This window comes from Lethenteron reissneri, unplaced genomic scaffold (assembly GCF_015708825.2).
Source record: "Lethenteron reissneri isolate LAM-NWPU_2019-01 unplaced genomic scaffold, ASM1570882v1 scaffold_1583, whole genome shotgun sequence".
NCBI classification, from domain to species: domain Eukaryota; kingdom Metazoa; phylum Chordata; class Hyperoartia; order Petromyzontiformes; family Petromyzontidae; genus Lethenteron; species Lethenteron reissneri.
In genome coordinates, this window is record NW_026891315.1 from 915 (window position 1) to 11230 (window position 10316).

Genomic DNA, 10316 nt, shown 5'->3' on the forward strand with positions numbered 1-10316 from the left:
CTCATCTGCTACCCAAAATCGACTTGTATTTTTCAAAAGACATGTTTAACACGTGTAAGGCATTGGCGACCAATATTATTCATACTCAACGTTTTTGGGTGAGATCGCGTTATTTATAAATGTGTCATAACCCTCCACCACCCGACACGGCCAATCAAACGAGATCCAACTAATACTTTGGAACATAAGACTACTGCAATCATTGCAAATTCATCAATCCCGAAGAATGAGCAATTCCTAATTAAGCCAAGGACTTCAAAACCACCGAGACTGTATGGGCTACCACACACACAGACCCACATCCGTTCGCCGCTCGCCGCCCACACACACAGACCCCATCCGTTCGCTGTTTATATTATTATATGCACGACAGACAACCAATCCGTGGTGGGCAGTGTGGAACATATTGTCCCCACTACCTGCACCACGTGTTGTGTTGTACCAGCTGAAGCGCGCCGAGCTGCAGAGCAGAAGTGACGTGGCCACAAATGGAGCGGGATTCCTTGTAGAAGATCCACTTTGGTGTTTGAACATCTTGACGCAGCTGTTTTGTTGCCAGAAAAAAAACCTCTCATCATATGTTGGTACTACAAAGGAGGTCCCACGGTAAGGCTGTGTGGTAGCTCTTGGGGCTTCTTCAAAATCAAAGCACTTTTTAAAACACATCTAAAAAGTGATTTTAAACTTGCTTTGAATTAGGATTTAAACCACGTGGTATTTTTTTATTAGTTCTTTGCTCAAAATTTGTTACAATGTGATTTTTATTTTGCCTACAATTAAACTTGTATTGTTCATGCCTGCAAAGCATTTTTTGCACGAAGTGCTATAGAAATGAAGCCACCTGGCCAGCCACAAATGATAGCCCACACCAAGTGGCAGATCGTCGTCATCACTCGCGTGGGATAATCCGAACCGCGTGGTGATGTCGATTCCACGCGACCACGGGGAGGGTGAACACGCCAACTCCAAATATACAGCAGCAGCAGGCGTCAGGGTTGGGTACGAACCCACGACCTCCTGCGTACCAGGCGAGTGAGTAAACATCTCCACGGGGAGAGTGTGGTGGTGGGGGGGGAAAGTATTTACTTTCTGTCCAGAGTATCCCAGAACAAATCCAGAGTGTGGTGGTAAATAATGACAGACCCCACTTGTATATCCGGCAAACAGCAGCAACAATCATCAACATCATCACCACCACCACCACCATCAAATCATTTTCACCAGGCATTTTCCACAAGCGCAAACAAAAACAATCGTCTTAGCCCAACGTTTTACATTTTATTCGTTTTTTTTCCCGTTTTTTCCCACCAAACGACAAACCTCCGCGCTCACCGATTCGCTCGCTCAGCGTTCGAGAAATACACAACAACCACCTCCGCAGCACCTCCCCCCTCCCTCCCAAGATTTGCAGTGGGCGGCTTTGGAGTCGTTGCGCACCGCGTCTCCTTCACCGGACATGGTGGCTGGTGGTTGTCGTTCTCTCGTCACCGTCGGAGGAGGGAGGGGAGAGGCAGGGAGGAGGAATGGGCGGGGTGGGAGGGGAAATGAAATTCACATGAGGCGGCACTTCCTCCTCTTCGATTTCTTTCTTTTCTTGCACACGTCTTTGCTCACGCGGCGCTCCTTGTACTTGCGGATCTCGCGCACCAGGGTGCAGAAGGCATCTTCCACGCCCTGCAGGACAGACGCACGCAGTGGCCGCCACCGGAGGGAGTTTGTTAGAGGGAGGGCCACGTGCTCTCGTACGGGACCGACTCGGCACGTGCAGAGACGCGCAGACACGCAGACCCCAACACGGGTAGTCTCACACAGGCAGGACACGCAGACCCAACACGGGTAGCCTCACACACAGGCGGAACACGCAGACCCAACACGGGTAGTCTCACACACAGGCAGACACGCAGACCCAACACGGGTAGCCTCACACACAGGCGGACACGCAGACCCAACACGGGTAGCCTCACACAGGCAGACACGCAGACCCAACACGGGTAGCCTCACACACAGGCGGACACGCAGACCCAACACGGGTAGTCTCACACACAGGCAGACACGCAGACCCAACACGGGTAGCCTCACACACAGGCGGACACGCAGACCCAACACGGATAGCCTCACACAGGCGGACACGCAGACCCAACACGGGTAGCCTCACATACAGGCAGACACGCAGGACCCAACACGGGTAGCCTCACACACAGGCGGACACGCAGACCCAACACGGGTAGCCTCACACACAGGCGGACACTCAGACCCAACACGGGTAGCCTCACACACAGGCGGACACGCAGATCCAACACGGGTAGCCTCACACACAGGCAGACACGCAGACCCAACACGGGTAGCCTCACACACAGGCGACACGCAGACCCAACACGGGTAGCCACACACACAGGCGGACACGCAAACCCAACACGGTAGCCTCACACACAGGCGGACACTCAGACCCAACACGGGTAGCCTCACACACAGGCGGACACGCAGACCCCAACACGGTAGCCTCACACACAGGCAGACACGCAGACCCAACACGGGTAGCCTCACACACAGGCGGACACGCAGACCCAACACGGGTAGCCACACACACAGGGCGGACACACGCCAGACCCAACACGCGTAGTCCACACAGGCGGACACGCAGACCCAACACGGTAGCCTCACATACAGGCAGACACGCAGACCCCAACACGGGTAGCCTCAGACACAGGCGGACACGCAGACTCAACACGGGTAGCCTCACACACAGGCGGACACGCAGACCCAACACGGGTAGTCACACACACAGGCGGACACGCAGACCCCACACGGGTAGCCTCACACACAGGCGGACACGCAGACCCAACACGGGTAGCCTCACACACAGGCGGACACGCAGACCCAACACGGGTAGTCTCACACACAGGCAGACACGCAGACCAACACGGGTAGTCTCACACACAGGCGGACACGCAGACCCAACACGGGTAGTCTCACACACAGGCGGACACGCAGACCCAACACGGGTAGCCTCACACACAGACGACACGCAGACCCAACACGGGTAGCCTCACACACAGACGGACACGCAGACCCAACACGGGTAGCCTCACACGTGGCCACGTGGCCTCCCAGGCACGTGGGAACTCCCTGGACCGCCGGGTTCACGGCGCAGCGCGCCACATTCCCACCGGCCGCCACTTATCCCCCCTGGCTACTCACCAACCCCCCCAGCTGCCCCCCCCTCTCTCCCCCGGCGTCCGCGTGCCTGCCGGGTCTTGGCGGAGGTCTCCACGAAGGGGATGCCGTAGCCTTGCGCCAGCTCCTGCGCCTGCTTCGTGTCCACGGTCCGCGTGGGCACGCCGCACTTGTTCCCCACCAGCACCATCGGCACGTCCTCCGAGCCCTTGACGCGCTGGATCTGTTCCCTGCGCACGGAAGCCACGGCAGAGGTCGGGGTCTCAGTCCCCCTCCCCTGTAAATCATCCCTCCGATTCCCAAACCTTTCCCATGTTGTAGTTCTCCCTCCAATCTCCTCCTTCAAAGATCCCCCCGCCTCTGAGCCAGTGCTTCTTAACCTTGACCGCAGCCTTGCCATCCACTTTGTTTCTCAATTGTAAAAGAAACACAGTGACGTAGAGTGTTGTTGACGAAACAAAGTTGCGTACTCACGTTGCCCCATGGCTTCATTTGTTTCCATTTACCTTCTGAATAAAATCTGGCCGCATCTCACAAGCCCTGGGGGTGGCGTGCACCCCAGATTACACAAGCACATCAACAACAAAAAAGCCACGACCGTCGTGACCGCTGACGATGCCTGTTGCTGCTGTATATTTGGAGTCTGCACGTCTCTCTCTCTCCCTCCCAACCAGCCCGACCGCTACGCCCCCCGGTGTCTCTCTCTCCGTCTCCCTCTCAACCAGCCCCACCGCTACGCCCCCCGTGTCTCTCTCTCTGTCCTCCCTCTCAACCAGCCCCACCGCTACGCCCCCCGTGTCTCTCTCTCTGTCTCCTCTCAACCAGCCCCACCGCTACGCCCCCCGTGTCTCTCTCTCTGTCTCCCTCTCAACCAGCCCCACCTCTACGCCCCACGTGTCTCTCTCGTCCCCGTGTCTCTCTCTCTGTCTCACCCTCTCAACCAGCCCCACCGCTACGCCCACCGTGTCTCTCTCTCTGTCTCCCTCTCAACCAGCCCACACCGCTACGCCCCACGTGTCTCTCTCTCTGTCTCCCTCTCAACCAGCCCCACCGCTACGCCCCACGTGGTCTCTCTCTCTGTCTCCCTCTCAACCAGCCCCACCGCTACGCCCCCGTGTCTCTCTCTCTGTCTCCCTCTCAACCAGCCCCACCGCTACGCCCCCCGTGTCTCTCTCTCTGTCTCCCTCTCAACCAGCCCCACCGCTACGCCCCCCGTGTCTCTCTCTTCTGTCTCCTCTCAACCAGCCGACACCGCTACGCCCCCCGTGTTCTCTCTCTCTGTCTCCCTCTCAACCAGCCCCACCGCTACGCCCCCCGTGTCTCTCTCTCTGTCTCCCTCTCAACCAGCCCCACCGCTACGACCCCCCGTGTCTCTCTCTCTGTCTCCCTCTCAACCGTGGTCGAGTGGATTTGGCTGCTGCTAGTAGATTTCCACACGATGATAAGCCACTTCGAGTCGTGGTTATCATTTGTGATCGCTTTTGAAAAAGAACTACACGGCTCAGTGCGGCCTTACCCGGCAAGATAACAACAATTCGTGTTCACTGCAATTGACTTGCTACAGTAGCTGCAGTCAGCCACCCACCAACCCACCTGTACCGGGGGATGTCCTCGAAGGACTTGGAGTTGTTGACGGCGAAGACGCACAGGAAGCCCTCGCCCTCGTGCATGAACTGCTCCAGCATGTCGCTGTACTCTTGCTTCCCGGCCGTGTCCAGGATGTCCAGCAGACAGGTCTCGCCATCGACCACCACCCGCTGCTTCGGGTACGAGTCCTGCGCCGAGGCACGCACGGAGAATGCCCCCACCCCCCCATCCCCAACACCGGGAATGATTAGCCTCGCAGATGCGTCGCGCGACGTGGACGTGCCCTCGCAGCGTCGTCGCACGCCGGCGGCGTCGGGATGCTGCTGGATGTGAACCTGGGGGCGCATCTCGCCACCCCCCCCCCCCCCCCAAGGTCAAATCGTCGAAAACACAAATTGAGCCACGAGGCAACGGGAGTACGCAACTTTGTTTCACCAACACCCTCTAGAGTCTAGAGGTCGTTGTCAACATCGCAGCTTTCTTTGTTTCACCAACACCCTCTAGAGTCTAGAAGTCGTTGTCAACATCGCAGCTTTCTTTGTTTCACCAACACCCTCTAGAGTCTAGAAGTCGTTGTCAACATCGCAGCTTTCTTTACGACTGACAACCAAGGGGGTGGCGAGTCCGCAGTGAAGGTTAAGAACCCAACGCTACTCCACGTGCCTCTTGGGTCTCTTCGGCCCGCGTTGCGCGCCGCACGTGTTTGATCGCGGAGCGTGCTCGACCCCCTGGATTATACATTTATTTATTATCATCTGGGGGGGGGGGGGTTCTTTAAGAACGCAGCGACAACCGCGTCACAGGAGAACTGACTGCTGCAGACACAGACGGCAGCAGCAGCGGCACCTGTGCAGGGCGGCACGACACACGAGGTGCGCGAGTGGGTGGGCGAGTGGGTGGGCGAGTGGATGGGCGAGTGGGTGGGCGAGTGGTGGGCGAGTGGGTGGGCGAGTGGGTGGGCGAGTGGGTGGGCGAGTGGGTGGGCGAGTGGGTGGGCGAGTGGGTGCGCGAGTGGGTGGGCGAGTGGGTGGGCGAGTGGGTGCGCGAGTGGGTGGGCGAGTGGGTGGGCGAGTGGGTGGGTGAGTAGGTGGGTGGGTGAGTAGGTGGGTGGGTGAGCAGATGAGTAGGCGAGTGGGTGGGCAAGTGGATGGGCGAGTAGGTGGGTGGGCGAGTAGGTGGGTGGGTGAATAGGTGGGTGGGTCAGTAGGTGGGCAAGTGGGTGGGCGAGTAGGTGGGTGGGTGAGTAGGTGGGCAAGTGGGTGGGCGAGTAGGTGGGTGGGTAACTAGGCGAGTAGGTGGGTGGGTGAGCAGATGAGTAGGCGAGTGGGTGGGCGAGTAGGTGGGTGGGTGAGGAGGTAGATGGGTGGGTGAGTAGGCGGTTGGGTGAGCAGGTCGACGAGAGAGCGGGTGAGCAGGTGGGTGGATGGGTGGGTGAGTGGGTTATTGGGTGGGTGAGGTGGGTGAGCAGGTGGGTGGATGGGTGGGTGAGTTATTGGGTGGGTTATTGGGTGGGTGAGGTGGGGTGAGCAGGTGGGTGGATGGGTGGGTGAGTTATTGGGTGCGTGGGTGGGTTATTGGGTGGGTGAGGTGGGTGAGCAGGTGGGTGGATGGGTGGGTGAGTTATTGGGTGGGTTATTGGGTGGGTGAGGTGGGTGAGCAGGTGGGTGGGTGGGTGAGTGGGTTATTGGGTGGGTGGGTGAGTTATTGGGTGGGTGAGGTGGGCGAGCGGGTGAGCAGGTGGGTGGATGGTTGGGTGGGTTATTGGGTGGGTGAGGTGGTCGAGCAGGTGGGTGGGTGGGTGAGTGGGTTATTGGGTGGATGGGTGGGTTATTGGGTGGGTGAGGTGGGCGAGCGGGTGAGCGGGTGGATGGTTGGGTGGGTTATTGGGTGGGTGAGGTGGGCGAGCGGGTGAGCAGGTGGGTGGATGGGTGGGTTATTGGGTGGGTGAGGTGGGCGAGCGGGTGAGCAGGTGGGTGGATGGGTGGGTGGGTTATTGGGTGGGTGAGGTGGTCGAGCAGGTGGGTGGATGGGCCACTGCGGTGCTAAACACGACGCGGCCGCCGGCGCTCACCCCGATGGTGGGGTCGTAGTCGTCCACAAAGTGGTTGTGGGCGAGCCGGATGGTGAGGGCGCTCTTGCCAACGCCTTCAGCGCCCACCACCGCCAGCTTGTACTCCGTCATGGCGCCCGCTTGCTGCGACGACGACAACAACAACACACGCAATGACCCCCCCCCCCCCACCAAATCCGCACTCAGACACACACAGACACACACACACGCACAGACACTCACAGACACACACACGCACAGACACACACACAGACACACACACACACACAGACACACACACAGACACACACACACAGACACACACACACAGACACACACGCATACACGCACAGACACACACACAGAGACACACACACGCACACACACACACAGACACACACACAGACACACACACAGACACACACACAGACACACACACACGCACACACACGCACAGACACACACAGACACACACACAGACACACAGACACACACGCACACACACACACGCACACACACAGACACACACACAGACACACAGACACACACACAGACACACACACAGACACACACACACACAGACACACACGCACACACACGCACAGACACACACGCACACACACAGACACACACACAGACACACAGACACACACAGACACACACACACGCACACACACAGACACACACGCACACACACAGACACACACACACGCATACACACACGCACACACACAGACACACACGCGCGTGTGTGTCTGTGCGTCTGTGCGTGTGTGTATGTGTGTGTATGTGTGTGCGTGTAGGTGTGTGTAGGTGTGTGTGGTGTGTGTGTGGTGGTGTGTGGTGGTGTGTGGTGTGTGTGTGGTGGGAGTGTGTGTGGTGGTGTGTGTGGTGGTGGTGGTGTGTGTGGTGGTAGTGTGTGTGTGGTGGTGTGTGTGGTGGTGTGGTGGTGGTGGTGGTGTGTGGTGGTGTGTGGTGGTGTGTGGTGTTGTGTGTGGTGGGAGTGTGTGTGTGGTGGTGGTGTGTGTGGTGGTGTGTGTGGTGGTGGTGGTGGTGTGTGTGGTGTGTGTGTGTGGGCCGGGGCGAGCCTCTACACCATCTCACCTGCTGCTGCTGCTGTTCGCGCCGTCGGTCGGAGACTGAAATGGCGGCGGCTGAGAAGCTTTCAACCTTCACGGAGAGACGCGGGTGGGGGCGGGTGGAGGGGGGCGGGGCGGGTGGGGGCGGGTGGAGGGGGGGGGTGGAGGGGGGCGGGGTAGAGAGGGTGGAGGGGGAGGGGCGGGGCGGGTGGAGGGGGGTGCAATGGGGCGGGTGGAGGGGCGGGGCGGGTGGAGGGTGGAGGGGGGAGGGTGGAGGGGCGGGGCGGGTGGAGGGGGGGTGGGGAGGGTGCAAGAGGGTGGAGGGGGGCGGGGCTGGTGGAGGGGGGGGTGCAAGGGAGGGGGGCGAGGCTGCGTGCTAAAGACACAATAACACGACACAGATAATTCAGCTCATTGTGAGTTTTTAATTCACTTTACCGCCTCAACATTTTGTCGGAATCGTTTTGTTCAAACGAATTTTTTTTGGTATTTTAGTAAAAAAAAGGGCACCTGGTTGTGGGTGAAGTGGTGTTTGTGGGGGAAGAAAACTCAGAAATAGCGAAGTCAGCAGTTTAATATGCCACTGAATACTAACAGTGGCCTGCCACATCAACTTACACTGACCCCACTCAGTCAACAACTCACCCACCCAGCCAGCCACTCACTCACTCAGTTAGCCACTTGCTCACCCTACGACACTCATCCACCAACACACCCATTCACCCACTTGCTCACCCACCCACCCACTCACCCACTCACCTACTCACTCACTCACTCACCCACTCACCCACTCACTCACTCACCCACTCACCCACTCACTCACTCACCCACTCACCCACCCACTTACTCACCCACTCACCCACCCACTCACTCACCCACTCACTCACCCATAAACTCACGAACAAAAAACACACCCACACAATTCATTGCTCACCCAACCCCTCACCCACTTACTCAATCACCCACCCACCAACTCACTTCACCCACCCAACACTCACTCACCGAGCCACTCAGTCTCTCAACTACACACCAACCCTGCTGCTCACTCAACCTCCCTCCCACCCGTGGCCTGCTAGCCACGCCCCATTCTAACCCCTCCCACCCGTGGCCTGCTAGCCACGCCCCATTCTAACCCCTCCCACCCGTGGCCTGCTAGCCACGCCCCATTCTAACCCCTCCCACCCGTGGCCTGCTAGCCACGCCCCCTTCTAACCCCTCCCACCCGTGGCCTGCTAGCCACGCCCCATTCTAACCCCTCCCACCCGTGGCCTGCTAGCCACGCCCCCATCTAATCCCTCCCACCCGTGGCCTGCTAGCCACGCCCCCATCTAATCCCTCCCACCCGTGGCCTGCTAGCCACGCCCCTATCTAACCCCTCCCACCCGTGGCCTGCTAGCCACGCCCCCATCTAACCCCTCCCACCCGTGGCCTGCTAGCCACGCCCCCATCTAACCCCTCCCACCCGTGGCCTGCTAGCCACGCCCCCATCTAACCCCTCCCACCCGTGGCCTGCTAGCCACGCCCCCATCTAACCCCTCCCACCCGTGGCCTGCTAGCCACGCCCCCATCTAACCCCTCCCACCCGTGGCCTGCTAGCCACGCCCCCATCTAATCCCTCCCACCCGTGGCCTGCTAGCCACGCCCCGTGACCCCTCCCCCAGACACACGCCATCACCAGCCCCCACCTCCCTCCCCCCAAGCGGCGTGGCGCTATAAAGATGGAGGCGCGGCACGTGGCGCTCCCTGCGGGAAGTCTCGAGCAGCAGCAGCAGCAGCAGCGGGCGACGTCGCGAGCAGCGGAGACAAACCAACTCCGCGTGGCGCAGCGGGCGGCTGCTGCTGCCGCCTCGAGACACTCCCGGGCGAGAGGAGCGCACAGCGGCAAGGAGAATAGTTCTAGTGAGATGAAGATGATGATGGTGGTGGTGAAGCCTAGGGGATTGTTGTTGTTGCTGCTGCCTGGCGGCCTCTGTGTCGCCTGCTTCCTCGGTCTCGCCGCCTGCGCCGGTGCAGAGAACGGCGCAGCAGCTGCAGCAGGAGCAGCAGCAGGAGGAGGCGATGCTGAGAGTGTGGCCGCCTTTGTCTCTCTCAACCACAACAACCACAACAACCACGACCACAACGACAACGACGACCACGTGCGCTTCATGCGGGCGCTCTTCCGGCGGGAGGTGGACGCGCACGGGAGGCCGCGGGGCGGTCCCAGCGCCCTCCCCGGCAGCACGGCGAGACTCGTGACGCCCGCACGCAACAGCCCAGCCCTGGGGGACATCGCGGGCACAGGTGGGTGAGAGAGAGGGTGAGAGGGAGGGTGAGTGGGTGGGTGAGTGGGAGGGTGGGTGAGAGGGTGGGTGAGTGGGAGGGTGAGTGGGAGGGTGAGAATGAGTTCGATTCCTGTTCCTGGCCAACCCGAGTCACGATAATTA

General features: G+C 59.6%; 1 protein-coding gene across 2 annotated transcripts; it reads right to left on the bottom strand.

Annotated features, from left to right (window-relative positions):
• Window positions 1-1538: 1538 nt before the first annotated feature.
• Window positions 1539-8004, bottom strand: LOC133362703 (GTPase KRas-like). 2 transcript variants are annotated; one of them, XM_061581625.1, is made up of 5 exons: window positions 7916-8004; window positions 6833-6955; window positions 4774-4949; window positions 3245-3404; window positions 1539-1674 (listed from the first exon to the last, which is right to left on the bottom strand). In XM_061581625.1, exons 2-5 carry the CDS (start codon window positions 6941-6943, stop codon window positions 1552-1554), a joined length of 570 nt encoding a protein of 189 aa, XP_061437609.1. In that variant the 5' UTR covers window positions 6944-6955; window positions 7916-8004; the 3' UTR covers window positions 1539-1551. The 2 variants fall into 2 exon arrangements, with proteins under 2 accessions (XP_061437609.1, XP_061437607.1); XM_061581623.1 differs by having other exon boundaries at window positions 4768-4949.
• Window positions 8005-10316: the final 2312 nt, after the last annotated feature.

What these genes read in the sequence shown, in the direction of transcription:
- LOC133362703 (XM_061581623.1), bottom strand. Translation starts at nt 6,943, where the DNA reads ATGACGGAGTACAAGCTGGCGGTGGTGGGCGCTGAAGGCGTTGGCAAG. An exon ending in GAGGACATCCCCCGGTACAG is followed by an intron (nt 3,405 to 4,767) that starts GTGGGTTGGTGG and finishes TTCCGTGCGCAG; the next exon opens with GGAACAGATCCAGCGCGTCA. An exon ending in CCTCCGCCAAGACCCGGCAG is followed by an intron (nt 1,675 to 3,244) that starts GCACGCGGACGC and finishes TCTGTCCTGCAG; the next exon opens with GGCGTGGAAGATGCCTTCTG.